The sequence below is a fragment of the Vanellus vanellus genome (genome assembly GCF_965231255.1).
Source record: "Vanellus vanellus genome assembly, chromosome: 2".
Classification (NCBI taxonomy): Eukaryota; Metazoa; Chordata; class Aves; order Charadriiformes; family Charadriidae; genus Vanellus; species Vanellus vanellus.
In genome coordinates, this window is record NC_138906.1 from 59,505,963 (window position 1) to 59,520,035 (window position 14,073).

General features: G+C 36.3%; 1 protein-coding gene across 1 annotated transcript in view; it reads left to right on the forward strand.

Annotated features, from left to right (window-relative positions):
* The window catches only part of BBS9 (Bardet-Biedl syndrome 9), a gene marked incomplete at both ends in the record, with an annotated part of 316,065 nt that overhangs the window by 185,972 nt on the left and 116,020 nt on the right, over positions 1-14,073 (forward strand). The window contains one exon of the mRNA XM_082499654.1: positions 8,233-8,343. Within this exon, the coding sequence (XP_082355780.1) occupies positions 8,233-8,343 (111 nt within the window). The remainder of the gene's footprint in view (positions 1-8,232; positions 8,344-14,073) is intronic.

The following is a 14,073-nucleotide window of genomic DNA, read 5'->3' on the forward strand; positions in this document are numbered from 1 at the left end:
AATAGTAATTCATTAGTGTCCTGATGATTAGATAACTGCTCATAAATAGATAACAGAAAACTGAATAATTTCAGAATACTAATAGATAGATCTATATCTATGCTGTCTTGTATTCCCTATAACTTCTATTTGGAGGGATGGAGGGGAGGGAGAAAGGAAGAAAAGTAATTCCTGGTTCAGAAACTCCACCTCTGTGTTAGAATAAGGTAATTTAGTCCCATTCGTAAATACAATTGTTTACCTGCACAGTTCCTGTTCAGGGATTGTTCAAAGCCCTTACTCTCTTGGAATCCAGAAACCTAGTTTCAAGTAAAAAATAATTTATGATCAATTCTAAGAGTGTCTTTTATTTTGCCACACCCTAAGGATTTCTGGCCTAATTGCATTATTGGTAAAGATCAGCCTGTTCCATTTTTAGTCCTCTTAGCTAAGCAAGACTGGTCATGTGCTCATGTGTCTCTAAGGTAGGTGATTCCTATATGATCTTAGTAACCTTCAGCTGAATTTTTCCACGTTTATTTAATCTGTCATGAACGTGGTAACAAGAATTGAACACAGTGTTCCAGATGTCTTACCAGTGCCTTGTTCAATCGTATGACTTCTTTCTTGATCCTTCTTTGTAATATTGTCAGGTAGATTGCAGAATTGCATTCACCTTTTTCCTGGTCATCACTCTAGAGCCTTTTTCTTTTATCATCCTTTAATTATTTCTGTGGGGTTTCTATCTTCTTTTGTTTTCATCTCACCGTCGTTTTTGATGACAATAATGCCTCTCATAATATTAAAGCAACTGCAATTGCTATTGAAATCTGATCTTGATATTCTGTTGCTAAAATTCGACATTTTTGGTATTAAACTACTTTATAACCCTTTTCCAAATTGACCAATACTCTTTCAGTAGCCCGTCACAATAGTGCTGTGAAGTATTACTCTACCACTTCAATTTTGCCTTAGAAGCATATATCCTTCAGTACCTACGTTTGAATATCGGTTACTAGTTCACTGGCTTCTGTTAGCCACAGTATATCTGATATTTATCTGATGTCAGTAGTGTTTGTTCCTGTATTCTATTCTCTTGCCCAAAATCATGCATTAGTGTACATCTCAAAAGCTTTTTCTTTGATTTCACTCAATTTCTGATCTGAATTAGCCCTTCATTCACTGTTTCTGTCTGACTAGTGTTCCATCAAGGCTGTCGCAAACATCCAAAAGACCCTGCACAGCCAGGCCTCATGCAGCAAATTGCATTGTCTTTTATTTCACATTCACAGTTGGGACAAAAAGGTCCTTTTCACTAACCTGGATTACTGAGCTTCCTCTTGTTGTTAAGAACTTGTAAACAGTGTTTTGCTTATGTCAATGTACCTCAGTCTCCTTGAAGGTAAATAGTTGTCTGGTCCTCTTAACCAGTCGAAGAATTGTCACCTTGAAAGTCTTGCAGTATGGTTGTGTGACAGAACACTTTTGTAACTCATAGGTTACAAAACTGCAAACCATGCCATAAACATTTACTGTGTCTTCAACTTCTGACTGCAGGGAATGAGGACTTACTCTTTCTTTGCTAGTAAGTCCAAAATTTGTGTGTGTATACATACATGCATAAATATATAATGTCTGTATATGTGTCTGCATGCTTGCATCTTCAGCTTGAAAAATGCTTCATATATGTGCTCCAGGAAAATTAGGTGTTTTAAATGGGAATAGGAGCAAAACATTTCTCTAAACTTTTTAGGATGATGAATACCAGGAGGGTTTGGTATCAAGGTTACAACAGTCAATTTTAGTCTGTCTCCTTTCAGTGTACACTGAAGAATGCTTAAAGGCTACATAAAGACAATATCGTGAACTTTTTTTTGAGAAACATGCTCTGGAGATCCCAGCTGCTCTGGACGTTGACTTTCAGGTGTTCTCTTGGGGTGTGTTGGCAGATAGAAACCAGAACTGACATTAGAAATTCATTTGAATACACTTTTAGGAAAAATAATTAGGAAAGTGTTAATCAAAGGGAGACTTACCTATGTAAGTTTTTGATGTAAATTAGTAAGAAAGTCAAAAGATCTAGTAGCCTCCTTACCACTGTGCATTACTGAAACAATGCAATAAATACAAGCTCTACAGAACTGGAAGAATGCCTTACTGAAAACAAAATATTTGGTATAAAATTCTTTATATATTTCTCATATATATCCCAAAACATATATGCGTATATTTATGTGCACAAAATAAATTTATATACGTAAGCCAGAACTAATAATGACAAAACCCTTGCACGTTCCTCTTGCTTCCCAAAAGGTTAGCATGAAATTGTGTTTATTACTGAATGAAGAATGTCCTGAAAATGTGTTGATGACAGTATATTCTATAACTTCTGCTACTGCTGTATTTAAGCATTTTGAAAGAAAACCTTTTCCAGTTATTCTAAACGAAAGCTACACTTAGTGGTATACTATATATGGGGAAGAGGATGTGAGACCCAGTCAACAAAAAACACCAGGTGTTATGTGAGGCAGTGTAGACTGAAAAATACAGTGATTTTTGTGGTTATGGTGTTTGTCAAGAGTTGATATTCCCCTTGAAAGTTTCGTGTTATAAGCTGATTTTTTTTTAATGCTGTTACATAAAGGCAGATGGAAGTCCTCCAAGCAGTACAAAACTCAGTAACAATTACCTCTCCCAACACATACCAGAACACAGAGCATGTTTTTCAGCTAGTCCATGCTCATCAGGTGAATAGTTTTTGGGTGGAACAGTATACTTATGTGGTCGAAGCACGACTGTTATCATTCGTCCTTTGTTCATAGTGAGTAACAAATGACTTTTGGTAGATATTGAATGGCATTATGTAGTTTAATGTTACTGCATTCTCAGTCCTGCATTAGTAAGGGTACTACTGAATGTTGATTTTGATTGTGTTCTTGGCTGAATGTCCAATAATGCTTCTTTAATGAAAACAGCTGTTAGATCTGTCCTTAGCAATGCGTTTCCCAATGCCGTTCATGTGATTTGCATACCACGTGCACTGAACCTCATCCTGGAAGAGTGGCCAAGACAATTTGACAGTTTAAACAGCATAGTTGCTCCCATAAAGAGGTTATACTGCCAAAATACCCTGAACTTCTCAAGTCAAGATTTTATGAATTCAGGCACGTTCATATTTGAACGTGCTACAAGCTTAAACAGAAGCCACACAATTGGTGCAAATCATCTCTGCATAGCTCTCAATGCAAATAGTGGCAGCAATAGAACAAGCTATGGAATTGATGAACTGGAAGTTTTGCTAAAAAACATTTCAATAAAACAACAACAGAACAACAGTCTGGTATGTCTCTGTGTACTTCCATTGAAAATATATTTTGATGATCTTCAGTGACCTTGGACTGCATGTTCAGTTGGTATGATTTTTCATTAATTTATTATTCTAATGGAATGCAATACAGAAATATGTTCCATCATTTCATTGAATTTGGTAGTGTCAAATCAGGCAAAAAACAATGGATTTTTGTGACTTCACAATTGTAGCCACACTATTCGACTTAAGTGCTATGTTCTGAAATCTATAACTGATTAATTTGTGACTCTACATTTTGCTAGTGAACATCTGAACTAAACCTGGGCTGTTTTCTACTGCCAATTGTAACCGTGTTCATTATTAGACACCCATTTAGGAAAAAAACCCCTATGTTTTTCCCTCTCTCTCCCCTCTCTCTCCCCTCTCCTCCCACTCTACAATGGAAATATGCTTGCATTCCTGGAATGTGTCTATTTAAATGACAGACTCTAATCCAGACCCAGTATGTGAATAAATGTTCCCTGGACCTCATCGTACACTCAAATATGTGTTGTTTTCTTCTATAGATTTTACTAGAAAGCAGCAGTAGCACTGTCTACAAAGCTTGCATGCAGTGTTTACTTCAACAGGCAAGTTAATTTCCAATGGGCAGAAGTTACTGTCCAATGGGCAAATCCTAATAAAATTTACAGGACTTGAATAAAGGTAGCTAGCAGAATCAGTAGAAGTAATTGACTAACGCTGTTTTAGGGAGAATAATCTCTAATGACTTAGACTGCATTTTTTAGTATGAAGTTCCCTAAAGATTACGGACAGCACAAAAAACCCAGCTGAATGTGGTTTTTGCATATAGTTTTGAAATCTTTATGAAATAATTTTGCTGTTTAGATTATCTCCATTTTATAATGGTATACATGTGGATGACAAAAGCTGCTATTTAGAGAGCTTCCTGGTCACATATTGACTCTCTTGCCACCAAAGACTGCTCAGGAAGTTTTTTTTCCTTCTTTCTGTAGACTCTACAAGAGTTAATTTCAGAGGAAAATGGAAACTTTATGTGTAGTTTAGATTGTGATTGAGTGGAAGAGAAGGAGGAAACCCAAATAGTCTTTCCCTCAACGTGCCTTTTCATTTTTTAGATGTATACTACTTTTGTTTTCCTGTTTTTCAACTTTTAGAGCCATGTTAAAAATGTGTAAAAACATGGTGATGGAACCTGTAGGAAAACTGTCAGTACTTAATTTTTGTTCAATATGTATTATATGTTTATGTTTCCTTTGGGTGTGGGTGTCTTTTTCCAACTTAAGAACCAAATGTGTTACAAAAACAGATGTAGTGAAAATAAACAAGAGAAGTCTCATTTCCTTTGGTGAACAAAGTTCACAATTAGCTTGAGTGTAATTTTATGCGTGTTGTACCCTATCAAACAGTTTTGCTGACCAAAGCTTGCTTTCTTGGATTTATCACAACTGATAAAAGATCTGTGATGTCAGACAAGAATTTAGCTACACAGAAAAGGGGGAAAGAATGGGTCAAATGTAATAACATATTCTAGATGTTGTTCCTGCCAACAATTAATGGGGAAATTCATTTTACGAAGCAATATTTACAGACTGACATCTGGAGAACTTCTCAACTTGGATCATTTCCAGTGTGTAGATTTATGTACTACTATTCCTGCCTCTCTTTTCCCCCTTTTTCCTTAAATATTTCACTTTTCTGATTTGTACTATTCACTTAATTATCAATGAATGGGAATTATTCTGCTGCTGTGATTCCTTTTAGGATTCCAGGTACATTTTAAATGCTTGCTAAAATGGATATTCAGTGGATAATTTTTGAAATTTATAGAGAGATATACAACAATTCAAAGAGGTTTTCATACTTAAAATAAAAGTTCTGTTAGTCTCTACCCAGAGAAGTCAGAGTAGATACCCTGAGAAGAACCCCTGCAGTATGAAATTAAAAAGTTGAGAGCCCTAGCAGGAAAGGTTCTTTTTTTTTAGATAGCAGTCCTTCTGAGTTGCAAAATGCTTTTAAAATGCAAAATCCTGGTCTACTGTGGTTTAAATATTATATTCAGTGGTGTATATTTGTGCCTTATCGAGTTTAATTTTAGTCTACCGAATGTTTATAATTTACTTTGAATGTTTTGGTTCTTTCAGTGTGACGGTTGTCTTAGTGTGGTCTTTGCTCTGTGGAATCATAGCAGGTTGTTGAGGCTGTCCATCGTTATCTTGAGGATGGGTACCTCTGCCTATTGGAGCATCTGAACAAGCTAGGGGACATAGTTCAGCAAATTCTACTAGTTTCTTCAGTTAGAGGGTAATAATGATATTAAAAGTATAAGGTAGAAATGCGGGGGCACAAAGACCTTGATCATGTAAGCCTCATTGCCTCAAAAGACTAACAATATCACTATTATATTGCTTTATTTTCTGGTCATTCATTTAAATAATTATTGGTGGAAGAGTCCTGGTGAAATCCTGCCCCACTGCGAACAGTGCTGTCAGCACATGGAATGTCTTTATGAAACAACACTATTTAAAAAACAATTAATAGAAAACAGTTATTAATATTGTTGCAAAAGTAAGAAATTATTATTAATATTGATGCTGATACTATTAATACTGTGTATTTTGTCTACACTTTCATTGTATATAAAGTAGTCTATCATTAGTAACATTTCAGTCCTCGCTATTCTGTCAAGAAAATAAAGTTATGGAAGAAGTGAATTTTGCTTTTAATTTTAATTGTCTCTGATAGTATCAGATGACAAGTAAATCTTAACGAATCTCTCTCATCCAAATCAAGAGCAGGAAGTTTTGTTTCCTTTCAGCAAGTAGTGTGTTGTACTTAAGGGCAAATAGACCTTTTCTGACTCATATTCAGTTACGACCAGCATTGATGACTAATGAAGTATTTTGGCATCAAAAGCCACCAATTTTCAAGGCTATGTAAGTTACTGAATTTCAGATTTTAGAATGAACGTTGTAAAAGTTCTTTTATTTCCATGTAGAAATTCAATAGATGCTAATTGACTCAGGCAAATTTTCACTCATGCTATTAGAAAATGTTATAAAACCTTTTAAAATGTATCATGCCATTCTTAATAGTTCTTTTGTGCAAGAAACCTTAGTTTTGTGTCCTATATTTACAGATTACTGCTTAATAGGGTATATTTTATCTGAAGAATAAGAATGAAAAATATCTAAAGATATAAAGACTTTTAAAGCAGTGGTTTCCATTTCATCGAATCTCATAGTTTACATTTTAGTCCCAGTTTGCAAATGGGAACAGAAGTATTAGTTTACTGATATTTATTTTCATTCAGGGTGTACGTACATTTATATTTAATGCAACGTCATGCATTGTCCCAGTGTCACAGTATTTTAACATGACGACGTTTTTCTGATTTCCCATTTGTTCCTTCAGTTTCATAGCAGGTACCCTAAATAGCTGAAGTTGTCTCGGGTCATAAGTTTGCACATTGCTGATGCATTCACTCCTAACCTTCCTTTCTAACTGAAAAAAATTTGCTTGCTCTAAATCAAACATAAAACCCATGCTGCATCTTATACTTTCTGTCAGGGTGTATCTGGAATACAGTAGCTTGTGTCTTTCCTCTTCCTTAGGAGCAAAGGATGTGCTGTATCAGTGCTTCATCTGGTAGGAATGAGTGTTTTCAGAGGATTCACTGGATCTGCCATGCTTTACCCTGGCTGTACGGTGTGGTACATTTCTGCAGGACATCACGCGTTGCTTTGCCAGTGCTTCTGAAACTGCTGTGGAAACTGCAGCTCTTCTGCTTGGGGATGGGACCTTATTTTTAACAGCTGTTCTACTCATTTAGTTTGTAAGGAGAGAATAGCCTGGGTTGCTGCAAATTGGATACACCATTTATGGGGTCTGGAGTAGAACATTTTTTCAAAATAGAACAACTCTGACATAAAGGTGAAAAGTCCGTGCGCTCAGTTGGGAGTTGATGCGCTGTTTATAAACATGTGCTTTCAGAATACAATAGATAAGCGCATGGATGTGTTTGCTTGCTAGTGATTATCCTCGGAGGGCTATGAGAAAGGGGTGCAGTTCAGCTGCGTACTATATTGTTGGCAATGCACTTACTTGTCAGGCCATGTTTTTGCTGTGGAATAGTGACACATCCTCCAATGTCCTGATCACAGCTCTTTTGAAATAAATTTACATCAGCCTATTCCACTGCAAGCTACTGCAGCTGTCTTCAGGTGATACTACTACTAGATTATCCCACTCTTCCGGTTTTAAAGATAGGCATTTAAACATGTTTGAAGAGAAAGCTATAAGTCATTGTGTTCTCTAATGAACTACTGAGAAAGCAACATTGCAAAATACAATGAATCTATTATGCCATGCGTCCTAAAATCACTCGAGTAAGGCATTGCCAGTGCAGTGTGTTACTGGACAGTGAAAGTGTCCCTGTGTTTTCGAATCTCTAGCACTAAGTAATAAAAATACTGTGTTTAGTAGCCCATCCAAAAAATATCATCGTGTCTTTCTGTGTGGCAAGCTAACAGTCTTCGTAAGGTTTGTTGACTTTGTAAAGTTATTTCATTCACATTTAATTACTTTTATTACAACACTGTCTCCCCGTAATCTAATCTTTAACAGAAATCACATTATTGTATCTTTTATGTGGAACCATCTTTACATATTCTGTGGTCTTAAAACATTCAAACTTTTTTCAAACCAGCGTAAGTAGTAGAGAGGAGTCATTAAGGGGAAATCAGCCTTCTAAAAACTGGTAAGAGGTTTCTTTAACAAACATTTCTGTGAAGTGAAAGTAAAGACTATTCAGTTTTATATATTCCCGTCAGTTAATTAAGGAAAGGAGGTGATAAATTATGCACTGGTGAATTTGTTTTGTTACATAAACACCACATTAAGGTTCTTCCATTTTCAACTAGGTGGCTGTACTACAATCCCAGAGTCTGATTTAGAGGAAAGAACAGTTATACCGGGCTCCACAGCAACATTTACCAGTCACGGGCAGATTGCAAAGCAGAAATCTAAACCTGGTAAGAAAAGGAAAATTATAAGCGTACAGCTTGTCTTTTCAGAATGCTTGTGGACATATGAAACAAATGACATATTTTTCAGGCATTGTTAGCATAATTTTCATTTTTTCTTGTGATTATTTGTACGTTGTGTAGGATCCTGAGTTTATTCAGCTTCTATCAAGAATGGTTAAACTGTAGAGATCAATCTTGGAATTAAATAACTTCATAGTTGAAAGATTTTGTGCTACAGATGCTACAGAATACTTATTCACAACCTCTGCCACAGAGGCAAAATGAAACTGAGGACAATTTTGTGTAATAAAGGCTTTTTTTTTTTTCTGCAGTATGGTGGTTAGACTTTGTGCCAGCTGATTAAAATATGGTCTTTACTTATCTTTTGTGGGGAGACTTCCTAGAATTTCAGAAAAATATTATTGGATATAATAAAATGAAATTATACTGGCTATAAAATATGCTACATACAGTGATGACACATTTTCTGGAAAGACTTCAGGCTGCCGGGAACTGTGATATAGTGTTAACATATTTTAAAAGCAGCACTCTAAAGTAGTGCATTGCAGTTTAATAAAGTGCCTGGTAAGCTCTTGAGCTTTGACTTCACCTATTTCCCATTTTGTTTACTAAGTTGTACCCTCATTCCTCTTCCCCCCCCCTCATTGTCTGATTTTTTTTCATGTAATACTTATTTTTAAAGGTATTTGAATGTTCTTTGTGAATCAGATGTGTTCATTATAGATGGCTGTTGAAGTTAAGAAGAGCAGCTTAGAGGTTGCAACCAACAATAGTTAGAAATATACGGAAAATCCTTATACATCTGCAAAAAACAGTTAATTGTGTGTTTAAAATGCATTCAACTGCTTGCTTGCCCAGATAACTGTTGCACAGACAGGCAGTGAGTTGGAATATATAGTTAATTGCAATAGCAGAATTTACATTAGCAAATTTTTAATAATGGGCACAGAAGAAGAATATCTAAAGCAGAAATGGATAATAATGCTACAGTGTAACTTGAAAATCAAAACGGAGCGTCTGCTCACAAAACCAACCTGAAAAATCCACTGCAGGTTTTTCTAGAGTGCTAATTACTTGCAGTCTTCATGGACTTCAAGTGATAAGAAGAAAGGAAGCTGTCAAAGTTGACGGACGTATGGTTTAACCTTTGTCATCTGAATATATTAAGTACCCTCCTGGTAATGGAAAAGTATATTGTCTGTCTGATGCAGGATACAATCCTGGTGAAATGCCAACTTCTGGCAACTAAACCAATAAATCAAGACCATAGGGCAGGCAATCCCTCTTCTTTGTCTGATGCTCCATTCTTGTGATCAGGCATGTATTTGTTCTTCAGTAGATAGTGTTCTGCTATGTTTAAATAACCTGATTGCTAAAAAGACTAGCACGAGAGGAAAAGTGTGGAAGTGTATTCATGAGTTCCAAAAACAGCAGCATGGGGAGCTGCATATCCTACTGTAAGTCCATGATTAAAAATTGAGACTTACATCACATAGCTGGCTGTTGTTGCTTTGTACCTGTAAAAGATAGAATGAAAACCTTGGAAGCTTTAAAAAAGTCTTTAGGTTTACAGCCATGTGTTATACGACTGAATTTAATTCATTCATGGTAAGAATTGACTGCCATCTGCCAGTTAGTGCTACAATATAGAGACGCCTAGAATATCTGCCACTGAGCTGTCTGGAAATTCTAATTGCTACAAGTGTGAGAGCCAAGGGAGCTACTTAAACCATAAGGTAACACTAGGCATGAAATCACAGCATTGCAATGTTTTTCTGTACATTATATTTTTGGCCCGAGTTCTTGCTTAGGCACCAGAGACTGCAGCAAAACCATGGTGAATACAATGAGACCTCAAAGAATATTTGTTGTGTCTTATGTATCTTTTTTTTATGAGTTTGCATGTAATTTATCCAATCAATAAGAGGAAAAAAAAAGGACAAAGTAGAGTAAAAATTCTTTTTCTTGATATATCTTCCTTCATTTTCTGAGGGAGTTCCAAGATAGGTTTTGATTATAAGTTGAGAGGTTTTGTTTTCTTCTTGTAGATGGCTTTTGTTATTCATCTCTCTAGCTATGGAAATAGTTTAATGGGAATGCAAAATTATACTGGCTTTAGAGAGGTTTCTGTGATTAGCTAGTATTTTTCATCGGGCTATATCAGCTGAACTGATATGCCATGCCTAGGCTTGTAAATGTTCTCTACCAAAAAATCCCCACAGTTTAATGACAGATGTTTAAATAGATAAAAATAGATTGAGGCTACAACACAAAATAGCTCAAATCTGAAGAGAAAAAACAGGGTGTCTTCAGCTGTAGTTTAGTATAAACATGGATGGGCACAATGGCCGATACCCCTGTGTAGGAAACCTGAAGAGAAACATCTCTAGTAACAGATAGCATTCACAGAGGAAGATGGAAATCAAAGGAATAAAATGAGCCAATCAAGTTAGCATATTCCAAAGGATTCTGTAAGTCACAGCAGAACCTCAGCTGAATGCTGAATGACTACCATCTGTTGAAATGCAGTGAGAAGCGTAGTTACGTACTTGCTCCATCGGGTGCCAGACCAAATCTTAGCAACAGGATTTTGTATGGGTTGATTTCTGTTAAGTTATACACAATGTGGTGGAGAAAAAAAAAAAAAGGAGTAATGAAGTTGCCTTAGTGTGAACACTTGTATTTCTGTATCAGAACAAAGGGTAAGCTCTGATTTCTCCACTGATACAGTGTGCTGGAGTAGAACAAAACTCAAGCAGTTCTCAAAAGTACAATTACGGAGCAGAACAAAGTGCCTTATCTACTGAACAGAAGTGTAAGACCTGAATCACAAAGGTCTCAGCAGTAAGCAGTGGGAGTTCCTCACCGAGAAAGGAAGAAACAAGTCCTCTCAGAGGTGTGCTGTACTGGGACACCCTTGCTTATAGCTAAATTGCTTGTGCATATAAATCTGCTGAACAGAAGTGCTAGTGAGAAGGTTGGAACATAGAGAAGTGACGAGCAAAGGAGGAAGCCTCAAGACCAAGAGGAGGCCTGAATTCTCTGCAAGATTCTGTGGGCTCCCTATCAGTATGTCTACATTATTACTGCTGTGATTGCTGCTTGCACAGATGATGGTCAGTTAGACTTGAGCTAGCTAACTCCAGTATTGCTAGCAATCTGATGGTGATAGCAGGGCATTGAACCCTGGCTGTAGAATTTACCAAAAGTCAGAATAAATACTCAACTGTTAATTTACATGAAACTCTTGCTTCTAATAAATATCTGAGCTTGCGAGTCTCTTGCTAGTGAGACATAGTATGTAGCATATGGGGACGACTGCCAGTCACTGCATTGCATGCTAGTATGCTCTTCGGTCATGCTGAGAATGTCTAAAAACCTTTTGAATTTCATGAGTAGATGTAGAGGTAGAAAAGAGGTCACTGCCTTAAATATGTTTTATGAGCTATGCAAAGAACTGAGGGAAATAGGGGGCTAATACCTGGAAGACTGTGCTGTGCTATAAGAAATTCTGCTGTAGGGTAGCACCCTGCCACCGACTTGCAAGTTATCTCATACAAAATATTATATTGAGACTTTCCAGGCAGCTGCTAAGTGTGTCAAAGAGGCTTTTGGCTTTATTTGGAATAGCTACTTAGGACGGCCGAAAATGACATCTAGTAGTCATGCTGCAAGCCTGTGCAAGGAGAGAATGAATGATTCTGGCCCAGTCACAGTGTCTCTTTGGAAGGGGAATTAATGGTTCTATGATGTTGTATTTTTATTACTAAAATAGTTCACGCTGATCTTTTTTTCTTATTTTTTTCTAATCCAGGTATGTTGTGATTCCATAGTAAAGAATGGGATCAGGTTCCATGATATTTGGAAGTTAATGATATTATTGTAGTTGTAGGAGTAGCTCCTTGCCAATGGCTTTTGCTTTGAGTGGGTACAAAAGTACTCCCTCAAACATTCTCTATCCCAGTGAATGGAAAATAATTCTTCCTGCCCACCCCCTCAAGGCACTGCGTCTGTGTGTTACATTTGGAGGAGTAATGTTAGCATGATATATCTATCCCTGCTAACTTTGATCTTGTTGTTTTGGTCAGTGAGGACAGAGCAGCCCAGATTTAATTGTGGGCCGCACAAGCCTACTGGACACTTTGAATATAATTTGAAGTTGAGTCCACTTTGAAGGCTCTGTTGTTACATCATTACTTTTTCCATGAGCTCACAGCTACAATACCAATGCAGATATGCTGACCTCTGCTGCAATCACAAGTACAAATGCAGTGATTGTAGACTTTTTCACGTAGGTCCTGTGGACTTCCTTTCTCTTTGTTATGCTGTTCCTGCCATCTTCTATTTTCTTCTGTACAAGTTATGAATTTCTTACTAGAGTTGCAGTCTGTTTGAGTGAGTTGTTTGATTTCAAGGAGAAGTTTTCCTTTGTTCTAGAAGGTAACAATTAAGGGAGATTTGCAGAAGTCCACTTCTCAAGTTCTCCATTTTGCTTAAATATTTCTGATGAAATGAGGTGAAAACATGCTTTGTAGCAAATAAGTATAAGGAAGCTCTTGTACATGCTGGCTTTTTAGAGACATCTCTAAAGGATATGGTGGACAACCTTAAAATAACTTTTCTCTGGATAATTAAACTGTGCTATTATTGAGCTTTAGGATGAAATAACAATATGTGTATTTATCAGGTTATAGCCCTTAAAGTATGTATTCTGTATTCCTCATACGCTACTGCTGCATGCTGTTTGCTATGAAAAAGAATTTCCTAAGATATATTTTTCTAACCCTTATTCCTACTGAACGTTTTAGACAGAAAGGATCTAGTTCCGCTTTTATGAATAAAGACTTTTACGCTGGTAAATCATGAGAACTCCACTAAGTTGTGAAAAAACAGATGAAAAGTAGTTAGTATGAATCAAGGAATGATTGGGCTGAAAAATGCATCTTTGGGGATTTTTTTGGTTGTGGTGTGGTTTTTTTTTTGTTGTTGTTGTTTTGTTTTTCTTTTTTGGTGGAACAATGGTGCCAAGTACTTTGTAGTTTGCTTAGTTGTTCAGGATTTTAAAACACTGGGAATCAGATTTGTCAAGTGTCATGTCATGCAGCTGTTGGAATTTTCACAACTTGTAATCTGACTTGATTTTCCTGGCAGAATTTTTCACCAAAGATCCTGTAAATCTATCCTGTAAATGGTCTAGCTAAACAAAAAAGTCTTAAATATTTAAGGGGAATGTTTGCCTGACTTTGCCATGATAGTTCAGAATAATCATTGTCTCTTCCTGAGAGAGCAACAGAGAGTATTTACATTTATTGTTTAAATACAAATATTTCTGAGAAGCTATTCATGAGACCAAATGAGACCAAAGGCTTGGCATTTGCACTTGCTACTGTGCTGCCACTGTTTTTAGTTAAATTCTTTATATTTTGCTGTCATGCAAATATTTAGATGACTCAAAGATTAAATTTCAAAGTTCTCATCTTGTATGATTATATTTAGTAAAGTAAATAAACTTTCATAGTTTAATACTCACAGCATCTAAGACCAAAAACTGTCTCAGCATTTGTATTTATGTATTGGAATAGATTTTTTTAAACTGTCTTTAATTTGAAGCATCTGGCTTATTACTTTTGATTAAATACACAGGCAGCTATACATAAATGACTGTGAGGCTCAGCTGTAAACCCCAGTAAAACAAGACATTCTGAGCCAAGATTT